General features: G+C 38.1%; 1 protein-coding gene across 3 annotated transcripts in view; it reads right to left on the bottom strand.

The window, feature by feature from the left end:
* Positions 1-4,676: 4,676 nt before the first annotated feature.
* The window catches only part of EPS8 (epidermal growth factor receptor pathway substrate 8), a 154,180-nt gene continuing 138,038 nt past the window's right edge, over positions 4,677-20,818 (bottom strand). For all 3 annotated transcript variants that reach the window (XM_058655784.1, XM_058655785.1, XM_058655783.1), the window contains 4 exons: positions 16,917-17,139; positions 9,351-9,531; positions 8,007-8,136; positions 4,677-6,016 (listed from right to left, as the gene is read on the bottom strand). In XM_058655784.1, coding sequence (XP_058511767.1) covers positions 5,903-6,016; positions 8,007-8,136; positions 9,351-9,531; positions 16,917-17,139 — 648 coding nt within the window. In that variant the 3' untranslated portion in view covers positions 4,677-5,902. The remainder of the gene's footprint in view (positions 6,017-8,006; positions 8,137-9,350; positions 9,532-16,916; positions 17,140-20,818) is intronic.

The following is a 20,818-nucleotide window of genomic DNA, read 5'->3' as shown; positions in this document are numbered from 1 at the left end:
ATCATTTTACAATCCATTTACCTGAGGTATTATTTTTAATTACTGAGATCTTTAATTTTTTTTTCAGAAATATTTCTGCAGTCTTGCACACTTTATTTACCTTCTCGGGTAATGCCTAAAATTACTCTTTTAAGATTCTTTCTTGTAAACAGGATTTTCTTAGTTTCTTTCTTTTGTATTTTTCACTGTTAAACTACAGAAATGCAAACTGGCCTTTGTATGTTGACTTTTATTCTGTTATTTGCTAAACTTGTTAATTAGTTCTAGCAGTTTTTTGGTGTAGAAATTTTAGAATTTTCCAACACATAGGATATCACCTTTGAACAGAGATAATTTTCTTTCCAATTTGGAGGTTTTTAAATTTATCCTTGCCCTGGGTAGAACTTCCAGAACTATGATGAATAAATAGATAATGGTAAATGTAGGTGTTAGATGTCTATTCATGATCTTACAACAGAAGCCTTCTGTTTTTCATCCTTAAATCTGATGTATGAGAATATTTTTTAAAAGTTTCATTTATTATGTTGAGATAGTTTCTTTTCATTGTTAGAATGTTTTCTTAAATCATGAAGTGTTCAATTTTGTTATTCTTTCTGCAACAATTGAGGCCATCATATAGTAGTCTTCCTTTATTCTTTTAAGGTAGTATATTACATTGATGTATTCTCACATGTTGAACCAACTTTGTATTACAAGAATAAATCCCACTTGGTTATGGTACATAATTGTTTAAATGATCTGCTAAATTTGGCTTGATAAAGTGACTATTTTTGCACAAATTTTTATTATTAATATTGACCTGTGGTTTTCTTTTAGTGTTATTATCTGTAATTTCTTATGGCATCTTTATCTGGATTTAGTGTCAGGGTAATTCTGGCCTCACAGAATGAGTTAGGGAGTTATTTCTGCCCTTTTTATCTTCTTACCTGCTGGTTCATTCCCAAATTCCCAGCTGAGGCTCGGTCACTCTAAAGCCAAGAGTCTGGAACTCAATCTTGACGTCCACATAGTGGCAGGGACCCAAGTGTTTGAGTCATATCCTTGCTTTCCAAGGGGTGTAGTAGGAGAAAGTGGATTCAGATCAGAAATGAAACCAGGACCAGAAACCAAGTATTTGAGCCCACAGTGCAGGCATCCCAATTTCTGTTGGTTTATTTTTCTCTTTGAATTAAATTTGTCATTTCTTTGGATACAGTGGAAGGTTTGAGATTGAAAAATAAGCACTTGCATGTAACAATGCTGTAGGTCTTGGATGTTCCTCTGTTTTTATAGGCCTTCCTGCTTTGTTATTTACCTGTTGCAGGCTAGCTCTTTGATGGGGATCAGCTTAATGTGCAAACCCACGGTGGTTTTGTGCATTTCCTGGACTCCCACCTTCTCCTTGGTTGCACAGTGATTTTCAAATTTCACTCTTAATTGTAGCATCTTTTGAATGTATTAATCTTCAACATCAGAAGACGAAATAAAAGGGAAAGAAAAAGGGAGCCAGCTCTTTAAATTTTGAAAGTCCCTCTGAGAGGAAGGCTTGGCGGCAAGGTGGTCATTGCCTCTCAGCACTCACAATCTTAACCATCAAGTGGTGCTTCCTGCCATCTGGCTGCCACTGAGCTGTGCACATGGTGATCTGGGAACATGTGCACAACAGCTTGCCACAGGGCTGGGCATTCGAAATGGTAGCTGCTACTGTGCTGAGTGGAATTTTCTGGTTAATTTTGGTTACTGACCACCTAAGCCTTGGGCTGGAAGTTCCAAACCATTAAGGAATGTTGTCTTCCAAAATAAGTGCATCAAAGAAACCGTGAAATTAGTGTCTGGATGGGGAGATAATTTAGAAGACAAATCAGGAGTGGCATTTGATGCAGTAGCTAAGTTATCACCTGGGACACCTGGATGGCATATTGGCATGTCAGAGTTTGGGAGTCCCTGGTCTACTCCCCATTATAGCTTCCTGCTAAGGTGTTTATTAGGAGATAGCAAATGCTGGCTCAGGTGGATAGGTCCCTGAAACTCATGCTGGAAACTCAGGACTTTAGTCTCGCCCAGCCTCAGCTGTTGTGGGCATTTGTGGCGTATACCAGATGGAAAATCTGTCTTTGCCACTATTTCAAAGCAACAAAATTTTTAAAAAAGAAAACCAAGCCGAAGTTTCAGAGATAACAACTATAATGTTTAAGATGACAGATTACAATGGAATCAAGAGTACTACTCTAAACAGCATCTACCCAAATGAAACTGAGAACAATGATTAAAAATTAATACAAGATTGGTAAGATTGGGAAAATTTCAAGAGACTTAATGTGCATGAAACTGGAGGCTCCCAAGAAGAGAGGGTAGGAGGGACAGAATAAACATTAAGCAATGATGGCTGAGATTTCTCCAACTTTAATAAAAGCATAGTCCTGTATTCCAAGCAGCTCAATGAATACCAAGAAGAAATCAACAGAACAGGAAGAAAAATCAGAAGGCACACTGAAAGCAAATGCCTTAAACCCGGTGATGAGAAAAAAAATTCTATATTCTAGAACCAAGTTGGCCTCTAGTTTCCAGGTTGTACAGTATCATTATTAGAATCAACATTGCTGCACCTTTTTGGAGACAACAGTTTCAACTTTTCTCAAGGATCCAGGAAGATCTGCGGTATCCTCCCTAAATACCAGCACTGACGTCATCCTCTTCATCCTGGGTCCAAGCATAGCCTTTCTAGCGTCCGTCTGCAGGCTTCTCAGTGCTGATAAGCCCAACCTTTCCCGTCACTCCTCAGTGCTGGCATGGAAGCTGCTCCCTGTTTCACCCTCTGTGTGATGTTTTCTTCTTGTCTGTTTAACCAGATCTCTATATGAAATACTCCATATTTGGAGGTAGGCATTTGGCACAGCAGTTGAAATGCTGATTGCAACACCTGCATACCCTAAGAGTGTAGTTGGGCTCGAGTCTTAGATCCATTTCTGACTCTAGCTTCCTGTTATGCATATCCAGGGAGGCAACAGGTGTTGGTTCTAGTAGTTGGGTCCTTGTCACCTGTTTGGAAGGCCCAGATTGAGTTTCTAGCTCCTGGAACTGACCATTCTGTTGGGGATGAACTAGTGGATGGAAGATCTCTCTCTCCTTTTCACTGTGCTTTCCATATAAAAATAAATAAAAATTTTTGCATATTCTCTATTATTGTTTAAATATCAGAGAATGATTATATCTCATTATGAAAAGAATGTAATATTTTTGTAATTGTTTATTTTCAAGAAAAAAGTATATAGAAGAGTAAGCATCTACAGACTAAGTAGGCAGCAGTTGGAATATGTTGGTTAGAGAGTTATTCCCTTTGCTTCAATTCAGCCACGTTCTCATCTTTGTGATTTATGGGTTTGTTGTTGAGTGTCTGACTGATTCAATCCAAAATACAAGCTATAGGGAGGCAGAAGGTTGGAAGGTGAGTAAGTGATACCTCATTGCTGTTTTCCGTGGTATTCCTACCAACATCACCCTGATAATGACTGTCCACCCCGTGAGCAGCAAAAGACTGCCAGGATCAGCTAGTTTTAGTTTCCAGTCTATCTCTTCCTCACTCCTAAATGAGCCTTTAGAGTTCCAGCACCAGTTACCTGCACGCTCTTCTTAGAGTCCCAAGATCCTGCTCCTCTAGCTTTCTGAAAAAGTTCCTTAATTCCTCAGGTAACAGTGTCAACCAGGCTGTGCCCTCTTGTTAGAGGTTTGTTTTCCAACTTGATGGGCTTTTCCACCAAACTTCTGAGGCTCCAGTGACCACACTCCTTACATGTCTGGATCTCCACTTTGGGGTGCCCCTCCCAAGAAGTGTCTACATCCCGTTCGTCTCTTCTGGCTCCCTACAGCCCTCAGTGAGGTGTGTGCTTCCAGCAGTCACTGTACTGGGGATATTTTCCTTTGTAATTTACAGCATAAAGACACTGGTTACAACAATTAGTTCAAGGTCAGGTTTGCTAATTTGCACACAGATTATGTCAACTTTTCCAATGCTCTTTCTTTTTATCTTATTCCTATATCCCCAGTTTTCAATCAGGGAAAGTTACCAACATGTGGCAGTGTTTGTGAAATGCAAAAGGTCTAAACCAATTCTCCGTAACTCATTCTTACATCTGGTGCACTGTCCATGGGGCAGTGTTACGGAGACATGGATATAGGAGGGGAAAAGCGTCCCTGACCTTCATGGTCCAGGAAAAGTTAGCCTATTTCCTGAAAATAGTAGGACACTTCAGCAAACTCAGAGAAAATGAAATTAAAAGATAACTTTAATTTGGTGAAAAAAAAATAAAGCTCACTCTGAAATCAATGTGTGAGAAGGTTCACTAAACGTTCATGGAAAATGCATGTTATGAAAAACGATGCATGCATTTCACATTTTTTTTTGCACCAAAAGTAAACGTACTTGTAACTTTATTTTCTACAGCCTTTATGAAATTTTTCTCATGTAGTTCATAGTTACTTCTAAATATTAACTATTTACATGAAGGCATTTAACCATTTTAAGTGCTATATAAACTTAATCCTTATTACTTTTATCAACTATTGTTAAGTGGTAGAGGAAAAAGATGAGATAAAAATGTAGAAAGAAAATAAATAATTGGAGAAAAAATATATAATATGGAGAATGGTTTTATCCATTCAGAAATAAATGAATCCTAATTAGGAAAAAACTGTGTATGTCCACTTTTTCCCAATTTATTCCATTCAATTGTAAATCCCAATCTACACAGCAAATATCCCTTCTAATAAAACAGAAACCGTTTATTAACATACAGCAAATACTGTTTATTGCAGACTTTTCAGCTGACTTGTGAAAAAGGCACTATGAAAATTAATGAATCTAGATCATCTCTCTAAATGGATTTATGTTAAAATATACAACAGTCTTACATAACATCTGTTTTATATATGTGAAATAACATTTAATGACAAAAATTGTGTTTCCAAAAATAACTTTTGTTGAAGGTTAGGTTTCTCTCTTTCCTCTATCTAGAATCTATGACTGGATCAAAATATGTGTAAAGTAAGTGTTTCTTCTTACCAAAAAGACTTGACACAGAAATACACAATAAATGGCCCCAGGTTCCTTTTCACTACTTCTATCAATACTCACAGGCCATCGTTAAGCAAAATACTGTCATGTGCACCAGGGCAGGCTACTCTGCGTGACAGATTTTGATTGGATATGACCTCTTTCCAACTTGTGCTTTCTCACATACAGGAATACGGTAAGTCATAAGCAGCAGAATATGAACTAAATCAATATACAGACTGTGCAAGAAACTATGATCAAGAGAGCTGTGTAACATGTCTGTGGAATCCTCCACAGCTTTGCATTTGCAAGTGCAGGTCTGGCTGTACTTTACAGTCATTCAAATGTTTCAATGCTGTTTTTCTGGTTTGTTTGTTTGTTTGTTATACCATTGGCATTAAGAACGTTAAATAAACAGTCTATCATTGAGCATGTCAGAGACCTAAGTAAGCAGGGACTTAGTAAGGAGAGGCCAGACATCACATTCACAGGCAAAACTGCAATTTCATGTAGATTTCAAATCACTGACAATATCTGCTTGGTTGTGATGAATTTAGGCGTCACAACAACCTCTTATATATACACCCCAAATATGGCTTGAATAATTAATCTAATTAAGGAAATTTCATTGTAGCCAAGCAGAAAATATATATTCCCAGGGCAAAATTTTTCAGTTTAAGATCTTTTTTCAATTTTAGAAAAATAATGATCCTTCACACAACTCCTCTGCTTACTTAGATTTGCATTTTTTTAATGGTGATAAATTAAATAGACCAAGAAAAAAACAAATCTGACATTCCCTTCAAGGCTTCTTAAAACAAAGCATATTGGAATAATGCCAAGAATACGGAATTTTAAACGCACACACAAAAATTAGTGGCTGCTTCCCTCATCAAAAGATTCCACTCCTGAGTCACTGGCAGCTGCACTGATTTTTTCCTGTCGTCGTCGCATGATTTCTTGCAACTCAGAGCTGCCGTTGCTATCCTGCAAAATAAAACATGGTCCCAACAAAACAGTTACTGGTTTGGGGAGAGTGCAGGATATGTAACCAATGGTTCAAGGTCAAAGCCCTCTGAGGCGTTCTTCTAGCATTTCTTTGGGAAAACTAAAGGCTGTCCTGCCCACAAATGACATTTTGGACTTCATGAACATATCACGGTTGTACCCATTAATGTTATTCATTCACTGTGCCTTTCATGAAAGAAGCTGAAAATAAACCAATCATGCCTGTGGAAGGTGGTGGGTTGCCTGAGAGAAAGAAAATGCATGCACACTAAATACAATCACAAGGTCAACTGCTGAAGAATCTTTTCTCAAGTGAAGCAAAATTATGGACTGCCCTTGGATTTCAAGTGACGGGTTCAGGATACAGCAAAGAGCCCTTGACATTCAGCATTCTCTGAGCATGTTTCTGGTTCTCCTTTCCCAGTTCTAGAACCCTGTCCTTATTCCACTGCCACCCATCAGAAGTTTCCGACTACCCAGGTGAGGAACCTAAAAGATGAACTAGATCCTTCCCACAAGAGGCAGGATGGGCTAGAAACATGTGGAGCCTTAGGTCGTCAGCCTGTGCCTCCATGTGCATCCCCAGAGAGAGGCAGCAAGACAGCAAGAGGAAGTGGGTGTGGAGAAAAAATGACCAACACTGTCCATTCTAAAATGAAGAATAAAGAATGTTCACTCAAAGATATGCTTAAAGAGTAATTTAAAGTCTCAGTAAAATTAGAGAATATAATGGGAACAAAACTGCTTGAGTGAAAAGAAAAATCTTATTCATAAGCAATAAATAGAAGGTAATCACACAAACTCTAACAGGAAATTGCCAAGATTAAAAACAGCAGGGAAAACTTCTAAGAGAAATACAATTTTTCTTGATTGAGAATGGTTATAAGGGTAACATGCATAGAACTATGCTACACTCAGTTATTCAACTTTAAAATTTTAATGTACTTGGCTAAAGATAATTATGCATTAATTTCATGCCAAAGACTGTATCCTTTCATTTGAGTCCAAGTGTAATTTCCATGAAACTATTAAGAGTTGTTAGAGGTGACATGTGGAAACTACCACCTTTATACAGCTTATTCTAAGTAGAGTAAGATGCAGGCAACACAAATATGTCACCAAGAAAACAGTGACTCCTCTGCCTCCATACAGACAACTATGATTAAGTAATCACACTGCAAGGTGCTGCATTTTCAGTAATCCCTGCCTGAGTTTCCAGCCCTAACACAACCAACCAGTGAACAAGAGTGACGCTTTGAGACCTGATGATTTGTTCATAGCCTTTGTCCATACTCTTGAGGAATAATGTTCTTTTTTTAAAATGTTTTACTTACTACTTGTTGAATTCCTTATTTAGTGGAGAGTTGCTTGTGATAATAAAGTAAAGTGAAAGTATGTCATTGTAAAAATTAAAAAGAAAGATAAGAAAAGAAGGAGGATAAAGGGTGGAAGTGAGAGTAGGAGGAAGGGGGATAGGGTGAGATGTATCATCCTGCCTTTAAAACCATATGAAAAATGGAATTCATTACCATTCATAAATTTAAAGTTAAAATGTAAAAACAATGAGATCTCATAAGCTAAACCTTATTAGAATCTGTAAATGAAGTATTAAGGACAGGCAAAATCTGCTGGCCTCTTAATGGGACTTTACTCACTCAGAAGCGAATTACTATTATTGCATCAAAATTAAAATTCCAATAGCAGTAGTGATTGCTGCAAAATGAGGGCATTGGTCTTCACTAACTGTACCAACGTATGTGCTCAAGCTTTGTGCTAAATGAGCACTTAACAATAAATCCATCTCCCTGCAAATGGTCTCTGATGGTCTCAAGTGATGAACTTACAAAAGCGGAGCTAATAAGAAAGAGAAACTGGCCTTTATGGACACAGTTTGTTCTGCAACTTTCAATTTACCGTCAACACTCTTTATTAATTCACCAACCCACCACGTGGGGCTGACAGGACTTACCTCTAGTGCGGCTTTTTGTACGGTGATTTGGCTAAAGACTCTGGCCCCTTCAGGACACACCGATCTCAGTTCATCTTTATTGAGCGAGAAAAGTTGGGCACCATTTAATACTCCAAGACTATTGACAGTCCTGAAAAAAAAAAAGAAACATTAAAACTATTTCCTAGGAAAAGAGAACAAAGCAAACATTTCTATGTCTGTCGGTTACCCTGCCTTCTCAGGGTCTCCGTACACTGGACATGTCACTGCCACTGTGCTTCCTTGGGGCCTGGAGTGGGATCCTGTTGTTGACTGACTGATTACAGATACACAGAAGCTCTGTTGTAAGTTTACTAAAGGAAACACTTTATGAAGGTTATAATCAGGAGTGGGTACTTGACCTTGTGGGTAAGATGGGGGTTGAGCCCATGATACATTGTAATCCTAGGTTTGATGTGTGATTTCGGCCGGGGATGCCAATCCTTGGAAGCAGTGGTTATGCTGTGGCCCAAGTAGCTGGGTTCTTGCCACCCATTGTGGGAAACCTAGATTTGGCATTCCTGGCTCCTGGAGACTACTCAGACATTTTGGGAGTGAACTGGTCAACGGAAGTGCTCTTTATCTCTCTGCTTCTCAAATACATTTTTTTTAAGATTATTAACCTGACAGTTATATATAAAAAGATGAAGAAGAGAAGGCAAAGAAGAAGAAAGAAGAAGGAGAAGAAAAAAGAAGAGGAAGGAGAAGAAGAATGGAAAGAAGAAAGTGAGGGAAGAGGAGGTGGAAGGAGAGGTTTTTTTCCATCTGTTGATTTACTCTCCAAATGGCTGCAATAGCCAGGACTGGGCCAAGCTTATTCCAGGAGTCTGAAACTCCACCCAAGTCTTCCATGTGGGCACCAAGTACTTGGGTCACCATACACTGCTCTCTTCTCTCCCAGGTGCATCAGCAAGGAACTGGGTCAGGAGTGTAGCAGCTAAGACTTGAACTGGCACTCATAGGAGGTGCAAATATTGTAGGGGACAACCTAACTAGTCCCTCAACTTCAATTCTTAAAAAACATTATAACTGAAAATAGGTAAAGTTCTTCATTTGTTATTTGTCTGAGACATAACAATCTGTGTAAGAAACCAAGGATGTGTAAATACTACCAACTAGAGAACAGGGTGACATGACATTATAGTTATTTCTGCATCTTCCAATTATTTTTTCCTTTTTTTGCTATGGATAGCGACAGTCATTTTGCAAACTTGGAACAAAGAATACAGTCTGGACTCAAAGATTATAAGAGTGGTTTGTAACAGGTAAGTGACCAAATTGAAAACAATATAGGTTTTGCATACCACATGGTAAAGAAAGACTTACACAGGGTTGAATCCCTTGGACTGCAGCCAGGTCTTCACATCCTCGGGTGTGGAGTCATAGGTGATGTTGACAACAGGCACGTTCTGCCGTGGCACGTGAAACTTCTTCTGGGCAGCACTCCGACCAATGGTCAGCCTGTGGATCAGCTCATCCTGCACTTCCTCCATCTGGGATTTCCTACCTAGACACCCACACAGAGTATGGTATTTAAAAAAAATAATAACTTAAAATCTCAATCCCAATAACCCTTTTCCCCAGCAGGACTTACAATGTAGAGTTTCTAATAGCTTTTCTTACTTTTATACACAATGTAAATTCTGTGATTAAATATTAAAGTAACAATTTCACTCTTTTCTCTATTGTACACTTACCTGGCAACTCAGTTAACCCAATCCTGGTTAAACTGAACTTAAGTTCTGTAAATGCACCTGTACTGCTGAATACAATAATGCTGAATGGGTGATCTGTGAAACTCATGCTTATGAACCTCAACTAGGCTGTTAATGTTCCTGGACAATCACTCCACATTCCCTGCTTGCATGGTTCTTGACAGTTTTGACTCTCGGAAGCATTTGGCAATGCCTACTGATGTTCCTGGTTGTCACAACTGAAGGATGACAGTGAGGAAGACGGTGGGTGCAGGCCTGGGATGTTCACAATGATCTACCATGCTTAGGAAACTCTCAGCGTTTAGTAACAGAGAAAAGTGCAAGCTCCAATGTCAACAAAGGCCAGGGTGAGAAACCCTGGCCTGGAACACATAAACGTCAGTCATCTTGATGTTTAATGTCTTCTACTGTTTCTGCAAACTTCTGTTACCTTTTTCCCCAATGTTCACCTCGAACTGATGACCTGACTTACTAATTTTTGAATTTTTTTTAAATAAAAGGGTTAGAATTTCAACACATTCACCTACAAGTCCTCCTTGGTTTCAGTGCTTGCCTGCATACTTTGCCCTCCTTTCTATTACATTATAAATGAACTGTTTCACTACTCCCAAAGCCAATCTTTCTATCTATAAACTGGATCTCAAAATTCCACCTAGCCAAATACTTAAACGGGAATTTCTCCCTCTCTTATGCTTTTAGCAATTGTCTCCATTTACTCTATCATTTAATCAGTATTCAAACCTATTATTCTTTGCCTCCCTTTTGGGAAATTCCTTCTTACCCCTGAGAATTATTGTTCATTTCTCTGTTCTCTTTTGAGCAAAACTCCAGTAAAATATATCATTTGCCTGCAATTTCCATTTCTCTTAAATTCATTACCATTTGTTCATTGGTTTTGCCCTCATATTTCCAACTGTATCTCTCTAAACCCCCGTGGCCAATTCCTTCACAGCCATTAACTCATGCAGCCTATAGGTGACTTCTCCTTAAAATGCTACTTGTGAGCTGCAGGTCACCACCTTCTCATTTTTCTCTCCTGTCTCATTGTCCATTCCTTCTCAGTGTCACTTTCTGCATCTGATTATCTCTGCAACTAAGTCATGCTGAATTGCTCTAGGCACAATCCTTGACCCTCCTCTCTGCCTACACTCACTCCACAAACGACCATTGGGTCTGCACTGGGTGCCAATTATCTCTGCAGTCCTGGCAATTACTCAGAACTCTCTATTCATTTATCCTGTCTACTTGGAATAGTTCCCCGAGTATCTCCTTAAACACCTCAAATAAATCTCATATAAAACATGTCTAAGCCTGAATACCTGATCTTCCTGAAGCTGGTTCTTTATGAAGTGTCTACACCCCACAACTCAGCTAATTGCAGCCAACCTCTCCAGTTCCTTTAGTAAAGATCCAAGGCGCAGTTGTGGCACAGTGAGCAGATTAATGCTTCGGACACCCACTTCCCATAATGGAGTGTTGGTCTGAGTCCTAGCTACTTGGATCCAATCCAACTTCTTGCTAAAGAGAAGGCGGTGGGTGATAACCTAAATACCTGAATCCTTACCACGCACATGGGGCACCTGAATGGAGTTTTTTGGTCCTAGATTTTGGCCTGGTTGTGGATATTTAAGGACAGAAGCAGGAATAGAGTATCTCCCTGTGTGTTTATTTCTCTGTCACTCAGCCTTTCAAATAAAATAAATCTTAAAAAAAAATTACCATGGACCTCATGAGATTCCCTTACGTTCTATCAACAAATTCTGTTTGTTCTACCATCAAAATGTATCCAAATTCAACCGCAGCTTAGTCTTTCCAGCTTAGTCTGAGCCACTAATTAGCCTATGTCTGGTCCTGTTCTTACAGTCATTACCTATCTACTTCTTCTAACTTAATTAACGCTGCAACCTGTCCCTAGCAGTACTTGATCCACATAGCTTTATTAGTTTCCTAACCACTTCCTAGCTAATTCTATTCTCTATCAACCTAACTGCCTGTACTTCTCTTTCCATTAGAATATAAGTTTTAAAAACAAACAAACAAATAAATAAACAGACAAACCACGTTCCTACTGTTTGGTTTGCTTTTATGTCCTTGGCATTCAGAGCAGCATAGCTACTGGATTGCAACTCCTAAAATAAAAGAATGCATAAGGCATTCTGCTGACTTTTCACTGAAAAGACCCTGATCCTCATCACATGCAAACCCTAAAGAAATAGGCAGTCAAAATTACATTGTTAACTATTAGAATTCAGCTGGAACTGTTGTCTTTTAACTTTCATTTTAGGATTGCTTCACAAAGTCACCATTCCTATCCTTGATTTGCTAGCTCACCAGGCTTCTCATTTGATGCTGATGGGAAAGCTGTGTATATGAACATGTAGTAATGAGAAAAATGGGAGTCAGAGATGGGACAAAAATATGTTTGTGTATTTTAAAAAAATGTGAGTATACAACAGGCAGGTATTTGGTGCAGTGGCTGATATACCACTTGGATGCTGCTTCCTGTATCACAGTGCTTGGGTTCAAGTGTGGGCTTTGCTCCTGATGACACCCTCCCTCCACTGCAGGTTCTCAGGGCAGCAGATGTGGCTCAAGTGTCTGGCTTTCTGCCACCCACGCACATGGCAGGAAGGATTAAGTTTCCAGTTTCTCTTGGCCCAGCTCTGGTTGCTGTGGGCATTTAGAGAGGGAACCAAAATATTGAAGCTCTCTGCCCCACTGGATTTCTCACAAATGATATTTGAATATGTATATATACATGTATAGGTATGTTAAATTATTTTCGTGTCACTTTTAAGAATTAAGAAAGAGGTAGGAAAGAACGACTGGCTTATTAATCCAGTTACTTCTTCTCTAGTGGCAGTGACCTGGCCACTTAAGTTCTATGTGACAGTGTTCTATGATCATTCTCTGTCTCTTTTTAATTTTTATGGAAAGTGTTTTAGGACCATTTAGTGTCCTTGGGAAATAAATGCAAGTGTGAACTAGTCAAAGTTTTTTTAAGGTCTCAAGAATTTAGAAATTAAGAATTCTGAAGAAATTAATAGGAAGAAGGGGGGCACAGAATGAATGAAAGAGAATAAAATTGATTGTTATGTTTAAGCAATACATTACATGCAATTTCACTAGCTAATTAATCACTACATTATTATTATTAGAAAGTATACTAAAAATTACTATATGGTGGCACCATAAAGCATAGACATACATTTCAAAGGAACAAACAAGAAAAAGCATTAACATAAAGGGTTTATTTTCTCAGCCAGGGACTAAGCCACAAAACTGAACACTGCCAGCTCTTAGCACTGTCTTCCCTAGAGTACAGCAAACCTCCCTCCAAAGTCATCCTGGCTTCTGGTCTCCACTTTAAATGCGTTAACCCATCATGGCAAACCAGAGGAACTTAATACTTCTCTAAAATAACACTCGATTATAAAAGGATTAAATGCTCAAATCAAAGGAATAGCATTTCGAAGGAAATGAGACAAACGCAGGTTGACTTGGTATCTTCAGAAGGGAAAGGGGAGGTTTGGATCCTGACATAAACAGACTGGAATGACTGGCACGATGGAGGGTTCCAGGTAGCTGGGGGTATTTTGAATTGGTTTCCACGTTAGCAGCAGGGGTGTCACTCTTGGCACCTGCTACATTTCAGAAACAGGCATCTAGGATTGTTTATTTTTCCCTGTGTTCATGATTATTTGATAATATTTTGAGTACTTTCTAGTTTATTTCATTTTATTTTTACGGAGCTTTAGGCAGTAAGGAGAGATTGGAGGTAGCATGCGGGTATATTTCCAGAGTGAACTGGCTATTAATAAATACACATTTAAATGTGCTTATCTGATTCTAAGCCTGGTTATTTAGAAGGAGGGAGGAAGAAAAACTGTTTTTCAAAACAGTGCTGAAGAAGCTACAAAAAGACTTGTTTCATTAAAAAAAATATTTAAAGTAAAGCAATGCTTTTGAGATAGCCTAAGAAGGAACACTATGTTGAATAACTGCAAGGTTTTCATTAGTTTAAGAAAACAAACACACATGTTAATTCTGGGAGAGATATTTATATTCCACACACCAATGAACTCTTTTGCTTAAGAAAAACAACTTGCACATGATGACTCAAAATTATCAGGAGAGTCCTCTATCTTTATAAGTATCCAAATTATGACTTTCCCATTTGGTTATTCTTGGTTTCCCAGAGCGGGACAAAGAACACACTGTCTTCACCCTTTCCCTGTTCCAAGTGAGGCCCAGCGGTCCGTGACCTCTGCTCCCAGGCCTGCAGTCGGGGCAGCACGAAGTCAGGGATCACTGTGCTGACGTGTCACAGGAAGGGGAATGGTAGAAACTCATGGGAAGAAAGACGAAAGGAATGGTTATTACTAAGGACAATTTTCCTTAGGGAAATCAATAAAAATATTTCTAGAACTTTCTAATCTCAAAACTATTGACTTTTGTGTCTTCAGAAAAAGAAGCACATTTTGAAAACACATATTGAAATATATTAGAGTCCCATAGTTACAGACACACACACACACACACACATGCCCACAAACAGAGTTGTTCTGGTCACACAGAAAAAGTCAGCTGCTTTTCAAATCTTCATTTTTCCTTTGTTTTTTTTTTTTTTTTTTTTTTTGACAAAATCAGGTTATTGATACTAAGGTTACTTCAACCTGCTACAACTTGGTAGAAAAATTGACATTTAAAAGTCGGCTTGTGCTCATTACATTTAACCAGAATTTCTAGAACAGCTGAATAGTGAAAATTTTAGTGTCCTTTAAATTTTTTAATGTATGAAGAATGACCGCAACTGGATAGCTATAACTTACCAAGATAAGAAAAACAGTTGGATGAAAATGGAAGTCAAAGATTCAATAATTTAGTTTTGAAGAGCAGGCGGGTAGCCTGGTGGTGACACACACATTCCATATCAGAGTATGTGGACATGGCCCCTGCAAATATAGACCCGGGGAGGAAGCAGTGAGGGCAAAGTAGATGGCTTCCTGCATTGGAGAGGCTGTAATGCAGTTCTTGGCTCCTGGCTTTGGACTGGTCCATTTTCAGCTATTAGACTGAACCAGCTCACTCTGTCTCAAATAAATTTTAAAAATTCATTTTGAACATGAATTTCAGACATCCAGTCTCAGCCTTACAATTAAACATTCAATATATGTGAGAAGTGAGATTTTGGTCTGAAGTCCTAAATGTGGGATGACTCCTCTTCCAATGATACAGATGGTACTTAAAAAAATGGAAAGGGGGCTCAGCAGCGTGGCCTAGTGGCTAAGGTCCTCGCCTGGATCCCATATGGCCGCTGGTTCTAATCCCGGCAGCTCCACTTCCTCTCTGTCTCTCCTCCTCTCAGTATATCTGACTTTGTAATAAAAATAAAATAAATCTTAAAAAAAATGGAAAGGGTGTGATCATCAACAGCAAAAATGTGCTTAATATAGAAAGAATGCAGAACTCTGGGACACATATTGAGAGAATGACAGATACCAAGTAAACACACACACAAACACACCTACAATATACCACTCATACAATTCTGTATTGAGGAAATTTGGAAAATTTTCCTGTCTCTAATTTTTCAAGTATTTTATATGTCAAATACAGAAATGGGTAGGCATTGTGATATGGCAGGTTCAGTGTACCACTTAGGATGCCCAGATCCTGTGTATGGAACGAAATCCTGCCTCTGCTTCTGATTGTGTTTTCTAACATGTACCTGGGATAAAACAGATGAAAGACCAAATACTTGACTCCTGCCCCCAACACAGGAGACCCAGATGGCATTTCTGACTCTTGGCTTTGGCTTGGCCCAGTAGCAGCTGTTATGGTTCTTTGGGGGAGTGAATCAGTAGACGGACCATCTCCTCTGGTTTTGCCTCTCTGTTTCCACCTTCTTGTAAGCAGCTGATGATGGTTCAGCTCCTTGGTTAAATCCCTGTCACTTTTGTGGGAGATGCAGGGACGGAGGAAGTCAACCAGCGGACATAAGAGCTTTCTGTTCTCTCTTTCCCCCTCTCTCTCTCCTTTTCAAACAAATACGAAAGCAAATAACAACTAATGTAGATAAATTTTGGTAATATTACCACATTGTAAAAACATTCATTGGCGATTACAGTTAATAGATATCCCATAATAGAAGGTAAAACAAGATAAAAATTCACTTAGAATTACACAAGATTTTCAAAATATCTATACTACTATTCTGCAGTGGTAACAAAGATAAACAAAATTAACCATTGTGTACCCTATTTTTTTTAAGTAAGGCTTTCACAGGAACCATTTCTATGAAATTCAAATTTTAATTGGCTTACGTATGAAATTGAAGTCTCTCTTAATTGCCTGGAATTTGACTGAGGAGTACACTTTGTGCCTAATGATGCTGTTTGTGCTTATATGTGAGAACAGCAGCTCTCATGAATAGAAGTAGGAAGGTGATGATAGCAGTTTATGATGGTGATCATGATGACAGTAGCAAATACAAATTAGTTAATGATGCATCACATATTGGTCAAAATCAACCAAAGCCTTTCAATATTTGCTCCACTGACACTTTGATCAGAATAAAACTGTTTTGGGGAGCTATCCTGTATTTGTGGAATATTGTTAAACATCCCTGGCCACCATTTATCACATGCAGCAGCACTGTCCTCATGTGATAACCAAAACCTTTTCCTAGAATACCCAGCTCAAAAGTTAAAATCATCCTGATTGAGAATCACTGACATACCTGCTTTACATGCATTATCTCATTAAATTCTCACACTTATCCTATGAGACAAATAACTTTAGCTTTTTCCATTTCATACATTCAATTACAGAAGGGACTATTAAATTGCTGAAGGGCACAGGGTAGCAAACAATATTTCATGATACACATTCCAGCATGTTTGGCTCTGGAACCTACATTCAACCACAAGGTTGTGGAAATACATACATTATACAGTGGAAAGTGCTGCTTACTACTCAGAATTCATTAGAGGAAGATAGAAATAAGGTGAAAAATCTTTGAAATCTATGAAGTACAGTGCAAGTACAAAGGATTATGATTTAAATTTGTTACTAATAGAATCAATAATAACAAACTTAAGTGATTAAGTAGTGCTTAATCACTTAATAATCACTTAATCACTTAATAATTTTTTTGCCTCCCTGGGAAACTTACGATCCACTGGAAGTTGTTTCTGTCTCTGGCTGTCTCGAATGATACTGCCACCGCTCTCGCTGGAGCTGCTGTTCTGCCGGGTTATGTTGGCTGGGATCTTCGAGACAGGAACAGTTGCAGGGGCAGCAGGGGGAAGCGGAACAGGAATAGGAGCTGGCACAGGAGGAGGTGCAGGTGCAGAGGGAGTATCTAATTGTCTTGGCCCATACTCCAGCCTTTGTTTCTAGAAAAAGACAAAAAATGAACTTAAAACTTCAATGAATACATAAGTAAACAAACACAGACAAAAAAATCAGACTTTGCCAGGGTATTGTTGATTGTGATTTATTCATGAACTTAAAGGTATACATGGAGTTTCATTTACATACCCACCCCTCACAAACCCTATGTCTAATCCTATTTGGCATAACGATCAATAAAAAACAACCTTTTAAATATTTTACAAACGTATCTGAACTGTAAATTAAGGAGTCACAAGGCTACCCCAGTAGCAAACAGGAATATAATATTAAATGTCAAGAAAATGAAATTTATACTTGGAATCACACAAGACCATCACAGGTCAAAAGAGTTCCGATTACATTATAATATACACTAATCTTAATTTTAAATTTAAAATTGTATTAGAAGTCTGATTATCAAACCATAATGTTTCGTTTACTCCTCAATTAAAACATATGTTGTATTCAAATATATTTACTTCTATCATTTCTAAGTAATTCAGTAAAAAGAGGGGGCACTATCTCACCTTTTTTAAAGGGACTATACCGTCAACTAAACAACTAATTTAAAAATATTAATAATTTTTTTTAAGTCACAGCCTTTCTGACATTATGTGAATGCCAACTGATTAAAATCAGAAAATTTTATTGTTGAAATGCAAATGCTATATGATAGATGGGTAATGGAATCTTGTTTAAATGTTCAGACTGTCAAGCTATTATAAAACAGTATTTATGCATACTCCTTATAAAGATACAGAAACTCAAGCTCTTAATCTAAATAAAATAATTCACACAGACAACTACAGATAAAAGGCTCCAAATTTCCAAAAGGAGCATTTTCCTTGTAAAATTGAAATACAGAGTACTGATTTAAAATAGAGACAAAGTTTAGATATCATAGTGGCACAACTTTAATTATCCTAAATTTTAGGGCCAGTGTATAAAATGCAAAATGGTCTTTTGGTCATCTGTCCTTTGATTACAACAGTAGTTTTTAGTGCTTTGCTGGCTCAAATATAATATAATTTTAATTTTATCAGAGTCCTCCCAATTATCACAGTGATCAAAAACAGTAGTACACACTACACATACCACTTTTCACTTAAATCGTTACTCAGAAAACCTGTCACAGTTGTCATCCGAGCAAATAATTAACACCTACAAGGCAAGGAGGCCTCTTCCTTTTCTGCTGTCATCTGACACTCACTGTCGGTTGGATGGCGACAGTGGAAAGGGTATTGGGCAAATATGGAAGGGAGCTGATAGCACTGCTGTGGTGCTGCTACGGGGACAGCCAGCGTAACGAAGGAAGAGGCAGGGAGGAAAGAGAAAAGGGACAGCGAAGACTCCCAGACCTAGTTGTTCCAGGAGGATGGGGCTGACACACAACTGATTGATAATCCCCTCAGCATTCAGGGCTCAGAAATATTCCTAATCCATCCAACAGTGTATCAGAAGATATTGTTACCATATAACACCCACAAAACAATAAAAAAAATTAAAACAATCAAGATAGAATAAACATCACCCGAACAGCCAGCACACAGCAAAGTTATCTGACTAAACGTCTATGCAAAGTTCCTTTGCATGTTTTTTCATGAAAGGTTAAGTCTCACACTGGTGTTCCCGAATGCATCAGTTTAAATCGTTGTTTTTAAAGCAGAAACAAACACTGAAATGCCATCAGCTCTGAATTCTATGATATGATTCATATTTTCTGCTTCATAAAAACAAGCACAGCTAGTGTTTTGCTTTCCATCAAGCAGTAACTAAAAAAAAAAAAAAAAAAAAAGCAAAACAAAATACACTGTGTGTTATTGTCACACTCAAGCCTGGAGACAAGATCACCAAATGTCCAGTGCTCTGTTTCACTCATCTGCACCGCTGGCTGTCAAATGCATTCTTATCAGGATGGCTTACATGAGTACTGGGTTCCTCAAAATAGGTTTAGAGTAGACCTATTTGATTAAAGAAAACCAGTATGACATTTTTTGATGACTTACATTACGAATTACATTTACTTGCATATTTTCCTCTTTCTTTTTCTCTTGCCTCATGTTCTCACTCTTGTCAAGGGGGAGGTTTCCTCCTTGACTCATTACAACCAGTTTTGAAATGGTAGACGAGATGGCCTTCTATGGACACTGGTTTGCAATTCTTGTGGGAGACACAGGGTACTGCTTACTGCAAGTTTTTGGTATTTTTTGCTATTGTCTCCACAACTAGCCACTGAATGCCTAACTCTGACACTTTCTGTCTCATGGCTTGCTCTGGTCAAATGATGACAGAAGTGATGACATTGGTGTACTTTCAGGTTCTGGGCCTAGAAAATAGAACTGTATCCTAAAATTGCTCTCCTGAACCAAAGGGCCAGAAGTTCCGAACTCAGAAAAAAAAAATCTTGATCGAATTTTTCCAGTTTGCTGTTACACTTCACTGCAGAGGAAAACGGGATGGTTGGTCAACCTGACAAGGACCGACTTCTGTACTGGGTGTCTCTTCCTAAGTCTTCCCTGTCATTTTCCATCAATACAAAGTTCAGTTTTCCACAAAATATTTTTTGAAAGAGGTCAAAATTTCTAGAACTTAACGGATGCATACTTTCCTACTGATAACTAAATGGGATGGAGTTACTTCTGATTAATGCCAAGATTGCTGCAGAGTGGAAATTATGCAAGTAAGCCCAACAAAGCCATGAAAATTGAACTGTTGTGAAAAACTTAACCCACTCGGAATTGCATGTTTTCCCTCTAAATTTGTCCTTTTTGGGAACTGCAAGTGAAAACACAGCACAGCTGGAACATGTGGAGGGTGTTAAGTTAAGAGATTGAATCCAAAACACGATATTAAAATGAAGTGCCAGGAGCGAATGAATGTGGGTTACCTCTGACAGCTCGCCCAGTAATTGCTATTAGAAGAATGGAGCAAATCACATCAAATGAGAAAATGAACACAGAATATGGAATCAAGGAAATATCAATTATAATTCAAATAAGATACCAAAAAATGGGCATAAATTAGTTTCTGCCAGTAAAATTACCTACCCACAAAGGAATCTGTGAGAGTCTGTAAATATAGAATTAACATCCACCATTCTTCTCTAGCCATGTAAAAATAACCATGCCAATCAGACAATAGTATAAACAATAGAAAGCATTTCAGTATTAGCTGTCCATCTATTACAAGTACTAACTTAAAATATTAACATGTAGGTGCATTTTTATTCTTAAAGTTTACAAAGAATACAAACTAAGACTTCACTAAATATAAGTAATTTTTGTTTAATAACTAATGTTACAAAAGGAATTAGACATGGTGTAGTTTTCAGGTTGTTTTGGTTTTTACTTGTAAGCAATCTAAATATAGAGCACATGTAAGCTGAACAGCAGCATATATATTATACATCGTGTGTATATATATATATGTGCACCATACACGTATGTATTATACGTAGGGCAGGTATTATCCAAACCATCACAAGAAATTTTGGGAAAAATGCAAATATTTGGGGCAGAATGAAAAGCAATCATTGTTAATGTCAAATAAAGAAAGAATATAAAGGGGGTTGCCAGATTTGGAGTACTGAGAAACAAGCAGATTCAGATCAAAGGACATAAAGCAGCAAGCATAAAGGATGCTTGAAATAAAGGATACACTGTATAAAGCAAGGACTGCAGT

The sequence above is a fragment of the Ochotona princeps genome, chromosome 27 (genome assembly GCF_030435755.1).
Source record: "Ochotona princeps isolate mOchPri1 chromosome 27, mOchPri1.hap1, whole genome shotgun sequence".
NCBI lineage: Eukaryota > Metazoa > Chordata > Mammalia > Lagomorpha > Ochotonidae > Ochotona > Ochotona princeps.
This window is presented reverse-complemented; position numbering and strand designations above follow the sequence as displayed.